The sequence below is a fragment of the Notechis scutatus genome, chromosome 1 (assembly GCF_049901735.1).
Source record: "Notechis scutatus isolate UNSWTSFEM ecotype Mainland chromosome 1, rNotScu1.2, whole genome shotgun sequence".
NCBI lineage: Eukaryota > Metazoa > Chordata > Lepidosauria > Squamata > Elapidae > Notechis > Notechis scutatus.
Genome location: NC_142009.1, coordinates 147,705,861 through 147,728,559, shown reverse-complemented (window position 1 = coordinate 147,728,559; position 22,699 = coordinate 147,705,861). Strand labels below are relative to the sequence as shown.

The 22,699-nt window shown below is 39.7% G+C and overlaps 1 protein-coding gene across 3 annotated transcripts in view; it reads right to left on the bottom strand.

Annotated features, from left to right (window-relative positions):
- PLCB1 (phospholipase C beta 1) overlaps positions 1-18,260 on the bottom strand; it is a 486,583-nt gene extending 468,323 nt beyond the window's left edge. For all 3 annotated transcript variants that reach the window (XM_026668521.2, XM_026668520.2, XM_087948394.1), the window contains exon 1: positions 17,610-18,260. In XM_026668521.2, coding sequence (XP_026524306.1) covers positions 17,610-17,708 — 99 coding nt within the window. In that variant the 5' untranslated portion in view covers positions 17,709-18,260. The remainder of the gene's footprint in view (positions 1-17,609) is intronic.
- Positions 18,261-22,699: the final 4,439 nt, after the last annotated feature.

Genomic DNA, 22,699 nt, shown 5'->3' with positions numbered 1-22,699 from the left:
TAGAGACTTATTGGCTTCTCGTATGCCTCTAAAGCACAAAGGCCCAAAAGATTCTGGGAGCAATCTCTTCTTTTTTGTACACCATGCTTCACGTACTGAACAATAAAAATTTAGGAAAATTTAGGGTGAAGAGCTATTATAGAAATTGGAACCATTTCATCCTTTTCTAAAATGGTGCTGTCCATATGTATTTGGATTACAAATCCCATAATATCTGATCGTACAAGTATTATCGGGGTGGGCTTCAAAAATTTTAGCAATGGGTTCTCTGCCTGGTTGCTGGGTGAGCATGACCATGGTGGGCATGGCCTAGTCAGCCTCCTGCACCATGGCGGTGTGTGTGTGTGTGCTTTTCCTGGGCTCTGGAGGCTTTCCTCAAGCCTCCGGGAGGGTGAAAACGGCCTCCCCAGGCTCCAAAGGCTCTCTGGAAGCCAGAAACAGGCCCATTTCTGGCCTTTCCAAACTTCTGGGAGGCCCGTTTTTCACCCTCCCCAAGCCTCTGCACATGGCCTGTATTTACCTGCATACAAAACAGGCCACGTGGAGACTCCTGGGAGGGGAGGGGTGGGCCAACCAGGAGTGGGATTTGGGGGTTCTCCAAACTATACAGAATCTTAGCTAGGGGCTCTCCCGAACCCCTGCGAACCTCCAGCAGCCCACGTCTGAGTATTACCTATATTGGCTAGGAAAGGAGGATTAAAATTATTTGATAATATGAAACAGACCAAGTCAATCATCCAGTCCCTGGGGAGGAACACAAAGTCATTCCCCACCACTAAAATAATAACCCATCTGCTTCTATGGCATCCAGTTGTAATAATATAACACCATTATATTTGTCAAGTTAAGATATTATTTGCTTAGGATCCAATCTGGGCTGGTCACTGGGACCAGAGATTTAGTCTTCCAAATTCCCCAGGGAATTTTTCACATTCTGGAGAGAGAAAAGCTCTGTCATGCCCCTGTTGGAATCTGATTCTGAGGAGGAGGTTGAGCAGCTGACAGGGAGTGAGAGTGTGGCTCCGGTGGCTGTGGAAGAAACTGGGGAAGGGCATAATTCGGCTGGGCATTCAGAGGAAGACTCAGGGCCACCCCCTCTTCATCCTAGGGCACTCAGGGAAGAACAGAGAAGGGAACAACGTGGTTTATGGGGGAGGAAAAGGCCCTAATCCCCTTCATTAGCTGCAGCTGAGTAAACCGTTTAAAAAGGCAAACTACGCACAGCAAAGTTGCTGGAAGCAAAGCGTGCATTATCTCTGTTTGTCGAGGCTTTTCTGGGTTCTGGCACCCTCTTAACGGTGTGTGTTTCATTATCTTTTGGAAGTCTGCAATTCCTTAGCCTGCCCTGTCTCGTTAATTACTGCAGCGTGGTTTGTGTTGGTTTTTTATTTATAATGTATATTTACTTTGGTTTGGACGGAATTTCTTTCCTTTAAAGACTGTTCTTGGGAGAGTTTTTTCTCCAGCCGATGATAACTGGACATTGGGGGCCAAGTTGGAGGTATTAAAGGGATTTTACCTACTTTTGTGACTTTGTTGCTTTTGTGCCACACTCTGGATCATCACAAGCTCCCTATGGATGTGCACAAATCCAAAAATTTGGAAGACAAAACTCCTTGTCCCAAGTGACTGACCCAGATTGGATCCTGCAGTATTATCCTGAGACATGTATATTTGTTTTCATTCGTTATACATTTAACCATTTTTTTAAAAATTGGTATAGCACAACTGGCTTAGTTATTAAAATGTGGCAAGCAAAACCTATCTGAATTATATTATGTGGTAGGTGAATCTGGCCACTGGGCAACCCACTGAAACTATCGGAGAAAACTATCTGGTTAGCACACCTCCAATTAGGTTTTACCAACAAAAATTCTTTCACTCAATTTCTTACAATGGCACTTTTAAAGATAAAATCTCTACTTCATTGGGAGAATATTTTCTTAACAAGGAAAACCCTGAGGGTTTTTTTAGTAGTAAATCTTTCCATTTTCACATCATAGTTCAAGTATTTATTAAGGGCTCCATCCAATTATTATTTCAAGGGAAGAAACATATGGGATGAATGATATACTTAAGGTCACATGCAGCTTGGGTTCAGAAGCCAATTACATATTCAATCCATCAAACAAAAATTAGTTTCTTCTGGAAGAGGAAGAACAAAAACTAAAATTAAATATAGCAATAGCAATAGCACCTAGACTTTTATACCACTTCACGGTGCTTTACAGCCCTCTCTAAGCGGTTTACAGAGTCAGCATATTGCCCCCAACAATCAGGGTCCTCATTTTACTGACCTTGGAAAAATGAAGGGCAGAGTAACCTTAAATCGGTCAGGATCGATGTGCTGAACTGCTGGCAATCATCACTCAAACAAACTGGCCTGCAATACTGCATTCTAACCTCTGTGCCACCATGGCTCTTATAAATATAAAGCTGCTAGACACTTTATCTTTTTTATATATGTTTAAATTCATCACAGTATTCTAAGTAAGAGAAACAAGGACAAAAAAAGAGGGTCAATAAGTATAAATATACCAAGAAATCTCTTTAAGTACCATTTCTGAAGAAGCTTCAGAATTTGAGCCTTGATCCAATTATTACTAACGATGCTATTCTGTTTAGCACTGTTCTATAAGGATCTACTTGATACCCATCTCTTCTTGTAGAGGTTTGCTAAAAGCCTCTTTACCCGAGTGCTTATCATTTTAGCACACATTAACCAATACACTAACTTAGCAGCTCTACTAACTTAAAACAAGCCAGTTAATACCATAGACTGACATAATCAAAGAGGCGAAATATAAAAGGTAAGGCTATTTGAAGTAGGAAAGTTTTTATATGTTCTAGCACAATTGCTAGGTAATATGTAGGGAAACAATCAAACCAAGGAATGTATACAGGAGACTCCGCACTATTTGTTTCAAAAATAAGTACAGCCAAGTACCATAATATAGATAAAACAGCATAATTAACTGCATGAATGAAGGCATCAAGTTCAAACCCAGTGCAGTCAATTAAAAATGATCCAAGCAGAGGGTTGAGCAATCGCATTTCATAATTTGATGTCCTCCAAGTTTTTTTGAACTTCTATCTATTATCATACTGTAACATATAGCCAAGGGCACAAATGTGGATGTTTGTGGTGGGTAAGAGTTTTCTAAAGTAACCCATCTTCAGTTTATTTTACATTATCTTATAATTTCCATGTATCACAGCTGACAAATCCTTAGAATCTATCTGGCAGCATACCATACTATTTTGACCTCTTTTGAAGGCAGATCTTAGAGATAATAATTAAAATTACAATAATACTTACCTAACAGTAATTTCTTAGTTCAGTGGATCTCATTAACCTGACATACATTAGAACAGAGCTCTTAAAGCACTGAAAGAGACACTGCTCATCTCTCAACTGCCAACTAGAAGCAATGCCAAATTGGATATTCAATGAATTAGCAATGGTTTATTCTAGCACAGCCATTAGTTAAATTTATTCAACTGGTGTATAAGCTATTAGGGATAAAATTAACAGGGCACAATAGTGAAACAAAATGCAAACTGAGCTCAAGTTTCCAATATACTTCCAGCTTAATAGTTAGCCAAATATTAGAATTCACACGTAAATGTATGAATCCAATGTGCGATCATAGTGCTATTATTATTATTATTATTATTATTATTATTATTATTATTATTATTATTATTATTATTATTATTATTATTATTATTATTATTGTTATTGTTGTTGTTATTATTATTATTATTATTATTATTATTATTATTATATTAGTATTATTATTGGTTAATCTTTAGTGAAATTCACAGCCTTTGGGGCTGGTTGTTAGCTCAACAGCTCGAGTCCTAACCAAGGACCTGGGAACTGTTCAGGTAGCATCAGAGGATATAAGCTGTTCCAAGTAGGGTGGTTTTTTTTTGTAGAATCAGGGTATTCAAGTCTGATAAATTCAGGATTTCCAAATAGTGACCTTTAGGTATTGCTCCAAGGGCTCCAATTACAATTGGGATAACACACGATTTCTTTTTCCAAAGTCACTCAACTTCAATTTGTAAGTCCCGATACTTTGTGATATTATTATTATTATTATTATTATTATTATTATTATTATTATTATTATTATTATTTTATTTGTTATTGTACCAACCTCAGCCAATATACACATATACACAGAAGGATTTACAGACATATGCCTCTCCAACTCTCCCCCTGCCCATTGTTCCAGAGGAAAATAAATAACTCAGTATAATAACTCCCAACTTGGTACCCTACAAATAATGTAATTTATAATTACATAAATTCTCAATGTAGTCAAAACTAGCTCACCTGGAAAGCATAAAAATGGGAAGGCTATTTCTAAACTATTATTTTCTTGCAATAATGGTCCCACTGGCTTCCTTCTGATCATAACAATCCCTCTGGTATTAACTGTCAACCACAGGGGAGCAAGAAGAGACAAGTGATGAATGACGCAAGGCATGGCATCCTGTATAACAGATAACAGTTAATCAGAGTTGGAAGGGACCTTGTAGGTCATCTAGTCCAACCCCCCCCCCCCGCCCAAGCGGGAGACCTTACACTAATTCTGACAAATGGAAGTCCAATCTCTTCTTGAAAGTCTCAAGTGATGATGGTCCCACAACTTCTGAGGGAAAGCTGTTCAATTGGTTGATTGTTCTCACTGTCAGAAAGATTCTCCTTATTTCCAATTTAAATCTCTCCTTGTTCAGTTTCCATCCATTATTCCTTGTCTGGCCTTTGGGTGCTTTAGAAAATAGTTTGATCCCTTCCTCCTTGTGGCAGCCCCTCAAATATTGGAAGACCGCTATCATGTCTCCCCTGGTCCTTCCCTTCACTAGACTAGCCATGCCCAGTATGTTTAAAGAGTTTGGGATAATCATGTAAGCATAGAAGTCTATACTGCTGTTTTTTCTGCTCCTATTCTTCATTCTGCCCTTCATCACATCCTGCTTATGAAAGGAAGGGAGAGCAGAGGAGAAGTAAGTTTGTCACATGAAGTGGCAAACTATTACTAGCCTTAAAGCAGAAATGGAGTAGCTGCAAATCTCCAGATGTTGCTGAACTACATCGCCCACACATTGCTGAGGCTGCTGAGAAAACCAACAGCTCACCAATTCCTCCCCTTGAGTAGAATTCCTCACAGGAAGGCCTTCTTACCGAATGTCAAAACAGATTGATTCTAGCATATTTCATAAGGATTTGCATACCAGGAGGCTTGCATTGTCATGGAATAGCATGACATTTCATTGAGGCCTGCTTTGTCATGAATTAGCATATTCAGTGAACCCAGCTATTAGGGTAAGTCACGATTTATGATTTAGCTCAAGAACCTAGCCAAAATCCAGGCATTACATCCACTGAATATGCAGGACTTTGGAGGTATTTGGAATGCCTTTCAAGTACAACTTGAACTAAAGTGGCAGGGAATGTTGCCTGTTTCCATAAAGGAATAAGTAGTATTGCCATTTGTACATTATGTTTAGACAGTGAGTTCTGCCAGATGCAAATGTATAATATGATTATATTTTAAAATATATTTAATAAGACTTTTTAGTCTCACTTTTCTTCTAGGACAGAGATGCCACAGACTGTAAGCAGCCCTCCAAATCATTCAGGGCAGACAACACATCCCTCACTTAGCATGACAGCAGTGGTCAAAAGTAGGGCAGCAAACTTGCCCGTATTCCCATAGGTTGACAAGAAAGATGGACAGGGATCTTCAACTCATAGCTCCAGGCAGGTCCAGCCATTGGAAGGTTACATCTCCTCCAGCTGCAGGTCCTCCTTGTTACAGGTAGTCCTCAACTTACACCAATTCTTTTCATGACCGTTTCAAGTTGCAACAACACCCAAAAAAGTGACTTATGACCATTTTTTCACACTTACAACTATCGTAGCATCTCTATGGTCATGTGGTCAAAATGCAGGTGCTTGGCAATTGACTCATAATCATGACAGTGTCCTGGGGTCATGTGATCACCTTTTGTGACCTTCCGACAACCAATGGGGAAGCCAGATTCACTTAACAACTGTGTTACTAACTAAACAACTGCAGTGATTCACTTAACAACTATGGCAAGGTCATAAAATGGGGTGGGGGGAGTCACTTAACAACTGTCTCACCTGGCAACAGAAATTTTGGGCCGAATTGTAGTACCTTCAGCTGTATCTCCAGACAAGGTCAGTCAAGGTCTTCTTGCACTGCTAACCCCACATCCAAGTGGTGGATCTGGCAACTCACTACCAAAACATGGATTGTGCTTCTCATTATGCAACTACAAAACAGAGAAGTTGCAGTAATGATGGTGATAGGAAGAACAGTCCCCAGCCCTGGCTCCTAGCTATGATCATTTTGATCCTTCATACTCTTAAAGACAACCCAGATGGAGGGAAGGTCACACAGTATAAGAGAAGCAGTAGAAGAATCCACCAGCCCTGTGCATGATGGTGGTCTAGACCCAAATCTGGTAGGAATGGCATAGAAGGCATCTCGATTGATTTCCTTGTGAGATCTGTATACCACCTGGCTACTTCTAACACTTACTGGAAACCCCAATGGTCATTGGATGAGAAGCAAAACATCTTCAAAGAAAAACCAGAAAGTCCAGTTGCCTCTTGAAAAAAAAAAGCACTTTTGGGACAACCATGCCCTGGATGACTGAGAATCTCCATAGACATCCAATGGTCACTGCACATTCTCAATGCACGCTGCACTGCACAGCCATTTGTGTGCCTTATTGCCCACTGCATTATACCACACCCTTCCCATCTTGTTGGACACCATGTCTACCAAAAGAACAAAGACTTTCTGTTGGCATTGCATCCTCTCCAGGCCTCAACTGACAAAAGGATTATTCTCCAGAAAACTGCAGAAACCATTTTAATACACAATTTGATATGGGTTAGTGACATTAACAGCACTGAGAAACTAAATAAAAGAGAGGTGCTGCTGTCCAATCCCATGCAGTGTTCTTTTGATGTGTATCATAAGAAGTCAAGTCAAAAATAATCTTTGGACATCACTTAGTAAATTGGCTATGTATTAATGACGTCAATGTTAGGATTAGCAGCTTTAATGACTTCAGGATCTAAAACCTATTTGTGGAAAAAATAAAGCATTTTCCAAGACAAATGGGAGAATCTGTATTTATAAAAGAAAAACCCATTCCTTATTTAGCAAATTATTAGTGTTCCCAGGAGTATGTTTATGGGTCCTGAAAAAAATACAGTGAAAATCACTGGGTGGGTGAGGAGTGAGAGGAAAAAGTTCTGCAGCTTGGCAACATTTGCCAAGCATCTAAAAATTAGAATCAAGGCAACTAGACTTATTTTTTGTTGGTGTGAGACATTGCGTTGCTCATCCAACCAGCTTTTTCAGACTGTGTGTGTTGATTCAGTCATTAGAATGTACTAACACTTCTGCACCAACCTCAGGGTTGCTTCCCCAAATCGCGTAGCAATATGTCAATGAAGATTCTCAATCATTCTAGCAAAGTTGTCTAGAAAACTGAATCATCGCAACATTGACTCAAACAAACAAAGAATAAGTCCAGTTGCCATGATTCAATTGTCTAGACGTTACCTGGAAGACTTAATCGACAAATTTGTCAAGCATCTTTTTCTTTTTCCAAGTTTAGTGAAAATTCAAAAGCAGCAACTGTTGTGATAAGTGAAATGATAGCAAATGATATCAAAACCTTTTAGAAAAAAACTTAGCTGTAAAAGAACATGAAAACAACAAGCATTTTTTTATTTGTCTCTAAGTTTGGAAGGCATAAGCTTGCCTATTCATTCAAACACTTGAATAAATATTAATAATTAACTGAAGTGAATATGTTAATTAAAATTAACACATCTTTTTAAAACCACCACCACCAAAAACCAAACAAAACCCACAATTGATTAAAGTAAGAACAGACTTGAAGCAATTTTCAATTTGGTTGTCAAAAGTGCCAATGTTTTCTGGGTCACATATTGGCAGAGTTCATTAAATTGGAAAGTACCAGAAGTACTAGATTTAATGCCACTGGAAGGTATCATAATGAATCACAAGGACTGGGAAAGGGCACTGAAAAGGCATGCCAACGATTTGTATCTTTGGGCACAATGGTGCACCTTCAATGTGTATATTAATATATTAGGAATCAATTTCCTTAGCATCAAGAAGCTGTAGTAAGCACAACTGATAAGTCTATGGAGAAAACTGTTTAGGCAATTAAATGTTTATGTGCAAAAGGGCCGAATCATAACCAGTGTATTACTTTTTTCTACCAAGTACCTGGATATCATATCACATTTAAGTTAGATGGCCGAGTCTTGAAATTATATTGTTTCTCTTAGAGAAGAGACTGATTGATGAAAATGAAGAACAAAATGGTTCCTTGACTGGCTGATCCTGCTTTTTCTCTGCATTCTTGTTTTTTCATAGATGTAATTAAGTACTGGATTATTTCGATGCCAATGGGTTGCTCACCTTCAAATTGCAGTTTGATTTTCTTCTACTTTCTTTGGGGAGTCAATGTGGTGGTTAAAGAGAACAGAACAAGGAGCAAGGAGATCCAGATTGAATGCCACTCTGGGCCATGAAAATTCACTGGGTGACTTTGGGCCACTCATCTTCCTTAATCCAACCCAGTGGTGGGATTCAATTTTTTTTACTACTGGCTCTATGGGCGTGGCTTGGTGGGCGTGGCAGGGAAAGGATACTGTAAAATCTCCAGTCAGAGGTGGTATTTGCCAGTTCTCCGAACTACTCAAAATTTCCGCTACCAGTTTTCCAGAACTGGTCAGAACCTGCTGAATACTATCTCTGGTCCAACCCCCTTCACACAGTCGTTATAAGAGGGAAAAAGTGAAGGATGGAATGCTACCTATGCTGCTTTCAGCTGCTAGAAGAAAGGCAAGATAGGAATCTAATAAGTAGCAATAGCAATAGCATTTAGACTCATATACCACTTCACAGTGCTTTTACAGTGCTCTCTAGGTGGGTTTACAGAGTCAGCATATTGCCCCCGACAATCTGGGTCCTCATTTTACCCACCTCGGAAGGATGGAAGGCTGAGTCAACCTTGAGCCTGGTGAGATTCGAACTGCCAAATTGCAGGCAGCCGTAGCCTGCAGTACTGCATTCTAACCACTGTGCCACCGTGGCTCATAAGTAAATATGTACAATCACCTGAATGCACTGGACTGGAAAGTAAATTGAAAGTAAATGTAACACTGGAGTCTTGGATTAGAATCCAGTTCCTGGTTGTGTGAACGATAATTAGATTATGCCTGGTGGTGCTGTATGTGTTTCGATTTGTCTTTATATTGTCTTATTTTGCTTTATTGTGATCCACCCAGAGTCCCGTAAAGGTGAGATGGGCAGCTATATATGCAGATAGTCCTCAACTTACAGCAGGTCATTTAGTGACCTTTCGAAGTTACAACAGCACTGGAAAAAACTGAGTGATGACCATTATTCACACTTATGACCAGCATCCCCATGGTCATGTGATTCACATTCAGATGCTTGAGAACTGATTCACATTTGCAACAGTGGCCAGTGTCCTGGGTCACGCAATCCCCTTTTGCAACCTTCTGACAAGTCAATGGGGAAACCAGATTCACTTAACTAGGTTACTAACTTATGAACTGCAGTGATTCACTTAACAAATGTAGAATAGAATTCTTTATTGGCCAAGTGTGGTTGGACACACAAGAAATGCTCTCAGTGTACGTAAAAGAAAAGATACATTCGTCAAGAGTCAAGAATCATAAGGTACAACACTTAATGATAGTCATAGGGTAGAATAAGCAATCAAATCATACTAGGAAACAGTCAATATAGATCAACATAGATCATAAGGATACAAGTGACAAAGTTACAGTCATACAGTCACAAGTGGGAGGGGATGAGTGATTAGGAGTGATGAGAAGATTAATAGTCATAGTAGTGCAGAGTTTGTAAATAGTTGGACAGTGTTGAGGGAATTATTTGTTTAGCAGAGTGATGGCGTTTGGGGAAAAACTTCTTGTGTCTAGTTGTTCTGGTGTGCAGTGCTCTATAGCGTCGTTTTGAGGAAAGGAGTTTATGTCTGGGATGTGAGAGGTCTGTAAATATTTTCACAGCCCTCTTTTTGACTCATCCAGTATACAAGTCCTCAATTGAAGGCAGGTGGGTAGTAGTTGTTTTTTCTGCAGTCCTAATTATCCTCTGAAGTCTGTGTCTGTCCTGTTGGGTTGCAGAACCAAGCCTGACAGTTATAGAGGTGCAGATGACAGACTCAATGATTCCTCTGTAGAACTGTATCAGCAGCTCCTTGGGCAATTTGAGCTTTCTGAGTTGGCGCAGAATGAACGTTCTTTGTTGTGCTTTTTTGATGACGTTTTTGATGTTAGGTGTCCATTTTAGGTCATGTGATGTAATAGAACCTAGAAATCTCTACCGTTGATACTGTGTTTTCTAGTATTGTAAGAGGTGGTAGTATGGGAGGATTTCTTCTGAAGTCTACCACCATTTCTACGGTTTTGAGTATGTTCAGTTCCAGATTGTTCCAGTTATACCACGAGGCGAGAAAAGTCATAAAATGGGACAAAACTCACATTTCTCACTTAGCAACATCAATGTTGGGCTCAATTGTGGTTGTAAGTTGAGGACTACTTTAAATCAAATAAATAAATAGATAAATAAATAAATAAATAAAATTTGGGATAAAATCATTAAGAAATAGTTTGATACCTTGAAGAAGCCCTTGGACTAATGTGACACACTTGGTTAGTCGAGTGTTAGGCCTCTGCTCTAGGATGGGTGACCATTTTAACATCAAGAACCCAATTCGTTAGGGATCACAAGTAGTACGGGATGGAAGCAAAGAACAGATGTAGCCACAGCTTTTCTATTATCCCTTGTTTCCTTTCATATCATTCACTCTGACCAGTTGCGATAAAAAGATCTCTCCTTACCTCACGTCTGAACTCCCATCAAATTTCCCCCTGAATCGGGGTGGTTCGTTGAGCACTGCTCCCACTGCCAGGTCACTGGCGTCTGCTTTAACGACGAAGAGTTGTTCGGGGTCACGATGCTTCAGCACCGGTTCTTTTGCAAACAATTCTTTCAACGTTTCAAATGATTTTTGGCAGGTTAGGTCCCACTGTAGGGGTTGTCCTGGGTGGGGTTTCGTTTCTGTACTCCCTTTCTTTAGAACAGTGGTGGCTAACCTTTTTGGGCTCCTGTGCCGAAAATTGCTTGTATGCTTGTGGGCGCATGCTCATGTGCCAGCACCCAAAAGGCAATGTCATGCACATGAGCATGCCCCCCTGCCCCCTGTGCATGTGCGTGCGATCCCCCCAACCGCCCCCTTACCTGCACTGCGCGCCTCCCAGCTGATTTTCGGCCTCCCAAAGGCTCGAGGGAAGCCTCTGCAGCCTTTGGAGGTCAAAAAATGGCCCCATTTCGTCACTCCTAGTATTTCCGGAAATACAGGAAGTGATGAAACAGGCCTGTTTTTCAGCCTCCAAAGGCTGCAGAGGCTTCCCTTGAGCCTCTGGGAGGCTGAAAAAGGCCTCAAATGGGCCAAAAATCAGCTGGGAGGGGCACACATGTGCAGTGCAGGTAAGTTTGGCTGGGGCTCACGAGCCCGCACAAATAGCTTTGTGTGCCATCTGCGGCATGTGTGCCATAGGTTCGCCATCATGGCTTTAGAAGGTCCTTCATGGGTTTGGCAATCCCCGCAAAGGAGGGGATGACACGCCAGTAGAAGTTTGCAAACCCCAGCACTTGGGGTAACTGCCGGAATCCTGACACTGATCTCTTGAACAGAAGCTTTAAAATTGGATGAAAACCCTTGTGTGTAAGACATGCACATTCCAAACTTCACTCTTACCTAGCAATGTAAACATGCTTTATTCTCCCCTCAACCTATGATTATTGGATCCGAGTAGTCTCGATTGGCACCAAACACCATGGTGGGAATTATGGGCAAGTGGGGACTTGAACCTGTATCTCTCTTCAATTCTATTTCAACATAATTACTATCCCATAGTGGCTCATGTTCCAAAATATATAGAGAAATGTATTAAAATTTGTAAGATGCTTCAATTTCAGGGGACTATTTTATTTTCAAATATTCATTCATGTGTTCATTGAATGTCAACACAGATCCTTTGGGAGCAAATGTAGTAAATGGATTCTAGTCCCACCTGACATTTTCAATCAATTTAAATGTTTATAGTTTCTGATCCATCTTATTCTTCCCATACCCAACACACCCCTTGTTTCTTATTTCAGCAATTTAAATTTAGCTGTGAAATCTGAACTGAGACTGGTTTCTGCCACCTTTCAGTACAGTGTTGTGGTTAGCTGGCAGCAGATACGGATGGCTGAGGAGAGCGAGGACTCAGATGAGGGGCCAGGACCATTAGGGAGTGGACTGTTGCCTTCAAAGATTGTGGGGGCTAGCAGCAGCGATAAGGAGGTTCCCGAGGAGCCTGTGCCAAGTGCGCATGTGCCCAAGGTTGCTCACAGGAAAGAACAGCTGCAGCAGCACGGGCAACTCGGGAGTAAGGCTGCAAGGTAATGGCCCCTCCTTCAAGAAGATAAAAGCCAGCGAAGAGAATGTTCTTTGTAGGAAACAAAGACATTTTGAAACTCAGCCTCCGAGACATTGCAGTATCTTTAGTCGGTATTTGAAGACTCTTGTGTTGTGAAATATTTCTTATTTGTTATTCTTGGCAGTTTTGGTGAGGCTTGTGCTTATCAAAGTTAATTAGTTTGCAGCAGCCTTTTAACCAGGGATTCATAAGAACCATTAAAAAGGTTTCTGTTCCCTTTGGTTCGTGTTTGTTTTATTGGAAAAGGGTTTGGGTCAGAACATATAGTTCCTTATATATGACTATACTAGTTTCAAAAAGCTTTTTTATAAACACATTTAACATTTACTGATCGTGTTTTCCCCAAGCACTAAGTGGTTTGTGTTTTTTATGACTTATTTTCTACTTCATTAGAAAGACAAACAAAAAGACAGATACTCTAAGTTCCTATTTTGTCTTGTCAGTATTTCAGCAATAACACTATGTCAAAAATACATTCTATTTTATTTAAGTATATCTTCTCTTGCTACTAAACTACTGAACAGAACCAAGGATAAATCTTTTAACAAAAAATTATTAAAAGCCTGATTACTAAAGGAAGTGTTTGTGAATTATGAGTCTGACAATTAGTTACCTAAAGAGTATATGAACTAGTATTTATGATTTTATGAAATTAATTAGAATGTTTATAACTCATAATTTGCACTATTTTTATGTGCTATATGATTCATTGTACCTGTAAGGTGTTTAGATTTTCTCAAATGAAGTGACACAAAAAATTACTTGTGATCAATGAATGAATGAACAATGCATGCATGCATATGTATTTTATTTTGAATCACAGCCAAGGAATCTCAATCTCTCCCCACACACACCACACACACACACATATATACACACACATACATACATACATGCATACATACATACATACATACATACGGAGTCCTTTCACAAATTTATCTTCACTAACAGAAAGACGGAATATTTCTAGCTGTGTTTTTTCTCCCCATAGTTGAATTGGTGAAGAAGCAAATTAGGAGCATACAATTTGTGATCTAAAAGTCCCTAAAGACTTTGAAGTGGTACTTAAAGATTCTCCAAAACCTATTACCAATTGACAACATTTGTGTGATGGAAGAGAAAAACATGAAGAGAACATGCACAAAGCATAAGTGCATTGCCTGTATTTACTTTTAATTAACTTTAAATAAGTTAAATTTCACTTTTGTCTTCAGTCTGCTTTTTGTTTGTCTTAACCCCTAAGACATACTACTCAAAGTTTAAATGTGACCCTCAGCCTCAGAAAAGTAACAGCATAACCGAAGTCTACAATTCTCACTTGGTCCTTATAATTACATAACCCACAAAAACAGAGGCTGGGAAATTATCTTATCTGCATGTCTAGCTTGGCTTTAGGATTAGATTACATCAAATTACATGAGATCTTGCAACCATTCACCTTCTAGTTCCCAGGGTCATTTTTAACCCAAGCTAAATTTAGAGGTCAGGATTTGTTCTTTAACTATGCAAAGACAAGCAACACTCCCAAAATTCAACATCAACATAGCTTCTGTGTTGCCTGATGTTATGCCAAGAAAATAGATTGAATGAGGTGAAGTAATTTAGGCATGGTGTTTTCAAAGAACCAAGTAGCCTATGACATGTTGTTGTAAATTGTGACTAAGCAGCTGTCTGAAGAATTTTTGAAAGGAATTTCCATAGAAGGCTTGATCTAAATATATTTAAGTCTGTAAGTCTTGTAGCTTTACACAACTTAATTGCTTAGGTGATGCTATGCATATAGAATAACTTGGCATATCTCCATACTCTGAAGTTTATGTAGTTATAATTAAAGGCAAATTGCTTTAATAAATAATACCTTCATAGAGTCTGTTAATCTAGAAGGCTCCTGCCTTATCAATCTAGCATGTGGCTTCTATTTACTTGGCAAGAAAATATTTCACAGCCCTAATTCTCAAAAGAAGCCTGGATATCTATGAGAATTTTTCATCATTATCATTCCAATCTTTCCAATTCTTACATTAATAAATATGCTGCAGTTAATTAGTAGTGGATTAGTAGTGGACTTCTTTAAACAATATGTTTTATTTAGAACCAGAGATCATCATAATGTGGAATGCGCAAAATAATTTTCTAGGGTGTCTCTGAGCAAATTCGGAACTGAACTGCATCAGTTTAGTAGCAGAAGTCTATTCATTTTCTTCCTTACCAAAAATATTAAATATCCTGGTTTCCATAATTTCACCTTCCTAATTTGGGGATTGAGAGAGAAATTTGCTGTTATTATTATGAAATCAGTGCCAGATGAGAAACGCATACCCAACATCAGAAATCTATCTCCTGCTTACAGGGAAACTAACAGGCTGACTCCGACAAAGGCTAATTGTTTTTTCACATTTTCTTCAAGAAAACATCTCTCCTGCAAACTGACTATGGTGAGCAACAGATATTCTCTTTTACAGATCACCACTGACTTTATCCTGTACCCACAACTTGTAATATTTCTAGTGAGATAAACTTCTCCAACAATTTTTTAAAGCAAAAAACCTTCACGTTTAAAATTTATTAAAATGCAACTTTGTACAGTATAATTTGCTATACTTAGGTATCTGTTTAAAAAAGTCTCTAATCCTAACCCTTAAAAGAACATATCAGTGCTAAAAGACCCCAAAGGAATTTTTTTCTTAAGCTTCTTAACCGTTATTTGTACCCAACTATTGTTTTGTGTTATCTATCAACCAAAGTAGAAGGAACAGCGTATTTATGTCATTTTCTGCTGGAAGAAATGAATGTACTTATGCTGGTATTAAAAGCAGAAAATTCCAGTGATAGACATGAAAATGAATACAGGTAAGAAACCTGTTGCCTAAGCATTTCAATTAGAACTTAACAAGTTATTTATTGCTATCTGTTCTCCTGGCAATAACTATTTACAAATCCATATTCAAAAGACATAGTATTCAGAAAAAAGTAGCTTTGTGGCAAAACTTTACACGGTGAATAACAACTGAATGTAACATGCAGAGTTCATGAAAAAGCGGGTTTCACTAAGTAAACAGCCCAATAATTAGATCTGATTTACACCCGATACACGATCAACACAAGAAACAGAAATTGGGGAAGCTCAACAAGAGGAGTACTTGCATTACTTGGGCTGAAGAAAGAGTACAAAAAACCGAACCACTGATTTCACCTATAAGCCGTTTTATATTTAATAAACACTGGGATTCTTTCACAATGGCTTATGCGCTTTTCTACAACAAAAATATTTATCCGTGCTTTTCTGTCTTTTCTTGCCATTTCATTCTTAGCCAATGAAAAAAGTGTGATAGTTTGCTTTCTGTAGAACTACCAATACCAAACTTTTAAGGACCAAATGAATTAAGCTTTTTAACAACCTTGTTTTCTATGAGTAAGACAGTATACATCTTTACTGTATATTGGAACATTCAGCTAGACTCCGACCAAAGTAATAAAATATACGCCGAGTTTGACAGCGTTCATGAGAACAAAAGCGCAGGTCCTACACCTGTTACAGAAGGATCACAAGCACTATATAAGGTGAGAAAGAAATTCACACTCGAATATTAAGTCTCTTGAAATCAAATGTGCCCTGTTGCTGTTAAGCCTTCCAGAAAGTAAGATGCAAAAAGCCTCCTCTTAGAAAACTAACTCTCATCTTTGTTTTAATTGCCCTCAACAAGATAATGGTAAAGAGACAAAAAAAAATCTCATTTAATTTTTGAGTCTTTTTTGTCTAACTTCAATCACTCTTCTGTCTTCTCCTTACCCCATTATCCATTTATTTTTTTTCTATTGGCCTTTTCAGACTATAAGAGTGTCTGTTGGGACCAGTAATGTCTTTTTTGCTTATGCAAAGGGATAAAATTTCAAATGCATTAACAGCAGAGCATGCACCTATTAATTGATCATTATGCTGTAGAAAAAAAAATGTGAATCCAGCAGATTCATCATATGAAGAAGGGTCTGTGAAACAGCATCTAGTTGATGGTTGAAAACTGTAAAAATATTTCAAGCCAAAGAATAAACACTATTGGTATATCGGCCACTTTGGTGGAGTCGTTTATTTCCCCAATTCCAAATTTCATTTACCCCTTTATGCTTCCCCCACCTCTCCAGTACACATCCACACAAGCACACATACTGTGCATGTTTTTCTTCAGCGGCTTGTCTAAATCCACATAAATGCACGAGTCGCTTGTTGCTATGGGTAACTTGACAGGAACCAATGCTCTAGCTTTTCCAATGTTACAGTGCAGGGTGGAGGGGGGGGAATTAGCAAGCTCCATCTTCTTGCTCCTTTCCCAACTTTAAACCCAGCAGCACCTACACTTCCCATTTTACCTCCTCTCTGCCCATTTGCCAGCATGAAGGCTCGCCCTCCACTCAAAGCCTCATGGCTCTCACCCCACACAACAAGTAGTTTATGTTCTGACCCACAGCCTGAATCGGCCGCATTAAACTATTTGGAACTGAGGGACACAAGATGCGGCCTTAGGATGCCGGAGCCACCTTTAAATGGTGCCACCCGTCCTGCTCGCAGGAAATCTAACTGGATACTCAGAATTGTTCAATATTCCGCATGCCAACCCTATGCTCTCTGGCTGGGCTTGCAGGCAAAGGACAATCCGGCTCTGGCCCCAAAGCAGGTGAAACTTGGCCGGGCTCCGCGCAATCTCTTCTTTGATGCTGGTTAACACACTTCCCACACACCCCGATGCCCTCGCCCCCTTTTCCCGGGGCAGCGCGCCCGCTGACTAAACGCATCTCCCGGCACATGGTGCAGTGCCAGCCCATCCATCAGCTCTGCCCGTCGCATCGCGCCCCTCGCTCTCCAACCCCGTGGAAGGGGAAAGTAAAGCTGGAAGGGGTGGGAAGGAAAGGAGAGAGGGAGGCAGAGAAGGACGGGGGGGGGAGGGAAAGGGTAGGTGGCAGAGCTCCGCAAACTTACGTCGTCCCACTTGACGAAGGTGGAGCCCTTCTTGAGGCTGGCCGAAACCCGGACCGGCTGGAGCTGGAGAGCGTGGACTCCTGGCTGTGGCCCAGCCATTGGCGGCAGCACATCGAGGCTTTCCCACCCGGAGAAGGGAAGAAAAAAAAGGGCAGGCGGGAAAGGCGCGAGAGCCTTGTCGCAGGAGCCGCCCGGATCGCTTAGACCGGAGGGGAAAAGGGATGAGAAGCAGCGGCAGCTGCTACTCGTGCCAAGCGCTTCTCGCAAGGCAAGGGCGAGCCAGACGCGTGCCTACAGCAAAGAGTACATCCTATATAGAAATACAGAAGGGGGAACGCACGCCTGCAAGCATGCATGCATGCATTCATGCATGCAGCCCCCTACATGCATACACACACACACACACACACACACAGGCGCGCGCGCCGCCAAGGCGCTCCTCGCTGCTCTGGCAAATGCAAACCGCGCTGCCGCCCTCTTCCTCCTTCCCCGGTTTTTTTCTCTCTCTCTTTCTCTCTCTCTCTCTCTCTCCCCCAACTTTTCTCCGCGCTCAGGGCGCAAGCGAGCGACTCAAGCGGGCAGCACCACCTGCTGGCCGAGGGCGCCGCCTCTGCAGAGCATGCGCCCTCCTTGAAGCCCGCCGCCTTCAATGGACCGGCCTTTTCCCGACAGTGTGCCTAAGCTAGTAGGGACCCGCCCGCGGGCCGCCTCACCGCCTTATGGGAAGCCTGGCTTTTTTTAAAGGGTGGAGAGCCCCGGAATAGACGAAAACCAGCGGCTCGTATAGCAAACGATTTTTCTCTTCGTTCAAGGAGATCGGTTCAGGAAACCGGTGTCCCGCTTTTCTCCTCAGAGTTCCTGTTTGCCCTACCGATCTCGTTTGCAAGAGCCGCGCGATGCCAAAAATTGTGGGTTTTTTTTTTAATTTAAGCGCATTATGTGATCATTTCAAGTCACGAGTTGCTTTCTTTCTCTCTCTCTCTCTCTCCCCCCCAGATCTCTCGTGTTCTCTTTGATCCTATAAAGAGGACGGGAGATACTCCGTAGCTGAAGAAACGAGCAATAGGGAATGCATATATATAAAATAGGGCTTATCAACTGCCATTGCTACTCCTTTTAGGAAAGGCACGCCTATCTGTTTGTGGGATCCAGTCTGCCACCCATATGGAAGGGGGAGAAGAAGAAAAAACAACTCAGAGGAACTTGTCCATCTTTCCATGCAAAGTTCCTGCTCAACCATTGCACTGAGTCAGGGCTCATGGAATCAATTGGGTTGCATCCGCATTTTGATCTGAGGCTCAGCAAACTGTATGAGCTGCGCTCCTTGGTGTGCTCCTCATTGAAAACTCAATTCTACATAGATCCTGCACCTTCCCCAAATACACTCTTTCCCCTAACTTGTCAAAGTATCTGTGAGCCTTGTCTGCCATCCCAAGATTCAGTTATAAACCATAGATCTAAGAGGGGAGGGGGGAGAAGAGATCTAACATAAAGGCACAAAATAAGAGCATTTTTAGAAGGGGAAATCCCTCTTCGATAAAATAATTATTTATTTCAGCATGCCTTCAACAACAAACGTAGTTTTCCTTATGTGGCATTCAATTTTGCCCTAGTCTAGTGTGATACATCCCAAACAACTATTTTATGTTATCTGATGGATGCCTCGAGGATTCTTTTTAAACTCCTCTACAATATGATTACTACTCTACAATAACATGCTATAGTTACTGCTACAACAAAAATGCTATGCAGATTTGTCCTTGTCTGTTTTACATATCCGATACCCCACCCTCTGCAGTTTTCAGTGGGGAAAGTGAGATATTCTTATTAAAACTAATGGCTCTTTTTCCTTCTGGTTTGCCAATTTCTCAAAGGGGCTTGTTTATACAGCCACTGAGTTATCAATGTCAAGGTGTCCAGTCTCTCCCTTTCATTACATCCATAGTTAGTTCTACCTAGTATTTTAATACTTCATACTCTTTATCAGGGCAATTAATTTTGACCATTTTTATTTTTAACTAAACATAATATTTCAGAAATTGTGTGCTCCTTAATCATAATGGCTATGATCATCGTTCCGAGGTGTTGAAAAAAACCAAGATGTTATTTTAATGATGCTCTTTAATTCTTTCAAGACTGAATTTTCTCAGTGTGTCTATAATTTAAGATGAGTTCGATGTGAATAAACATGTTACAGAATCCTTCTATAATCCTTCTATTGTTTCTGTGCTATCTTAAACAGTAAAAAAATGTATATCAGCACAGTTTAATGAAGATAATACTAAAGTTTCACCCACTTTTCAAATTGGACAGTTCTTCTACCTGTTTTAATCAAATTTAAAAACTATGTATAGAACTAAAGACACTAAAAGGACAAGGAAGTTATTATAACAAGGTAGAATATGTCAATGATAGAAAAATGTAAGTGTAACTATCATATCAAACTTTGCTGTATATATATATATATATATATATATATATTTTTATATATATATATATATATATATATATATATATATATATATATATATAAATGTATATATAAAGTGTGTATGGTATTGCTTTGTTCAGGTATTTTCCCACGTCATTATACTTGTGCTTTTAAAGTTGTAGCAACGTTTCGGCTCTGTGAGTCAGACCTTTTACTTTACTCTTTACTTTACTTTCACTTTTACTTTTACTAAAAGTCTGACTCACAGACGAATTTGAGTCAGTTGTCAAACATCTGAATGTGAATGCTGCAATGATCGTAAGTATGAAAAATGGTCATAAGTCACTTTTTCAATGCTGTTGTAACTTCATGGCCACTATACCTGTAATATATTAATGCTCATAAAAGCCCTGCAAATGGTTTTCTGGGGGGAAGGGGGGAAATACTAATGCAACAAAATGTGTAAACATTTGGTTGAATGTTATGACTGGAGATTTGGAGTACTTTATTTTTTTAAAAAAGATATTGGAAACGCAACACAAAGCAATAGTAATTTTTATGCTTTTACATTTCAAGTTTATCTCACAAATTGTCCTACACTCCCCCAAGCTAAAATTATTTCAGTTTGCTATACTGAAGATGCTCTTCGAAAATGATGCACACTTAATTTGCAATCCTCCTTTTATATTGTTTGTGAAATCAGTGATAAAACACAATAGCAGAGAAAAGATCAAACCAGAGTTTCAGAATTGCCAGTCAGCATGACCACTATAGAATCAAGAAATTATGGTCCAATATGTGGAAGGCAATAATATGGTATCAACAACATTCAGGTAATTGACTGCAAGATGATTATGATCAATAATGATAAAGACATTAGATGTCATGTAATTTTGTCATCTCAGTAGGCTAATTATTCCATTTCTTGCAAATTAGATACAGATGTGTACTAAATCAGATTTGAGCCACCAGTGCATTTAACACAGAAGAGCTATTACTGGTTTATTACCAGCCATAGGTTTCTTTGCATATTACTTCATGGACTGATGAAATCTACCCAGTTTATTCCATTGCTCCACCATTCACATCTTGATTTATTTGTAACTAGAAAAATCCCTGTGGAATGAAAATAGTAAACAGAGGCAAGAATGATAGGTAATTGTGCATCTTTGTGATTTACAATCAAGGACATTATGCCCTCAATATATTATACAAAATAATTCTAGTGGAAAACATAGGATAGCCTTTTAACTCAACTGCAACAGTTCAGTGTTTTGTTTTGACTAAATAGAGTATAGACTCAAAACAGCAGTTATCACCTTTGGAAATAATGGCATAGCCTTTTTGTGATCACATGTTAAGTTAAGAAAACTATTGTCCAGGATCAGTATTGCTAATTACCCCAGAAAACTCTCAGGTTTTTTTTGTATAAGACTCCATTGTTAATGCACAATGGCAAAACTCAACAAATGCAATGAAATGATGAAGGAAAAACCATGTCATTGCTTCATGATAATGAATCCATTTGAAACCACAATTTGATGCACATTTACTAAGATATGTTTTGAATGCTCAAAATAGTAATTAATTAAGCAAGGGTACAAATCTTCTTTGGAGTAAAAATATAGATAGGCTATCATATCTCCTTAAAGCAGTGTTTCTCTACCTTGATCACTTTAAGAGATGTGGACTTTGACTCCCAGAATTCCCCAGCTAGGGAATTCTGGGAGTTGAAGTTCACATCTCTTAAAGTGGCCAAGGTTGAGAATTCTCCCTTAAAGGATTAAAACAGCATTTACTGCTTTCTGTTTCTGCTAAATAATGGTCTCCAATGCTGAAGGGGAAAGGAAGCCATACCAAAGTTATATTCCACCCATTGCTCTATATAGGAATCTGTGGGGACTGGATATCTTATGGTTCCCGCAGATTAATCTTAAAGGAGTAGCAGGAGTAGCAGGAGCTGTTTGAAAAGAAACAGTTTGAGGATGCCAGGTCTTAGCAAAACTTCCACCCTCTCAGGCCTGCATTCAGATTGCAAAGCAAATGTTCACTAAATCCATAACACCATTTTGTTCCCCAAGTTAGAGAGCAAGGAGATGACAGACTTCTAGGAATAGTTCTTTGGACTGTTGATCTATTCAGATGTACTCCAGCAACTATAATTTAATCAATCCAGCCCAAATGTGACTGGCTGGAGACCAGGCGGTCTGGAATAAAAGCTTTTGTCTGGACAAATGCTGAAATAACATCCCTACAGCTGGCTGAACTGTTCCTCGCAATTAATTCTTCAATTGACCACTTGATAATATAACCAATGCCAGAACTGTTCTGAACTTTACTACATACACTGGAAGCCCTTGCCTAAACTCTGAACTAGACCTTGATCATGCTGTTATTGATGGTCCAGGTGCTGATTTTTGACCCAAGATTTTCTGATTGTCCTTTTTGTTATGTGAGAACTAGAACAAGAAACACAAGCGGATGTTCTAAACTGTCTATTAGAGCTGAAGACACAAGGTAGAAGCAAAAGAGAAAGAAGTAATTGGTCCAGAGGTGCATAAGGTCTTTATTTCCAAACACTTTGTGGGAAATGTCAATTTTGGAAGATGTCTTGGTAGAAAATATAGTGTACAATAAGTCTCTCTAAGTAGCAAAGTAG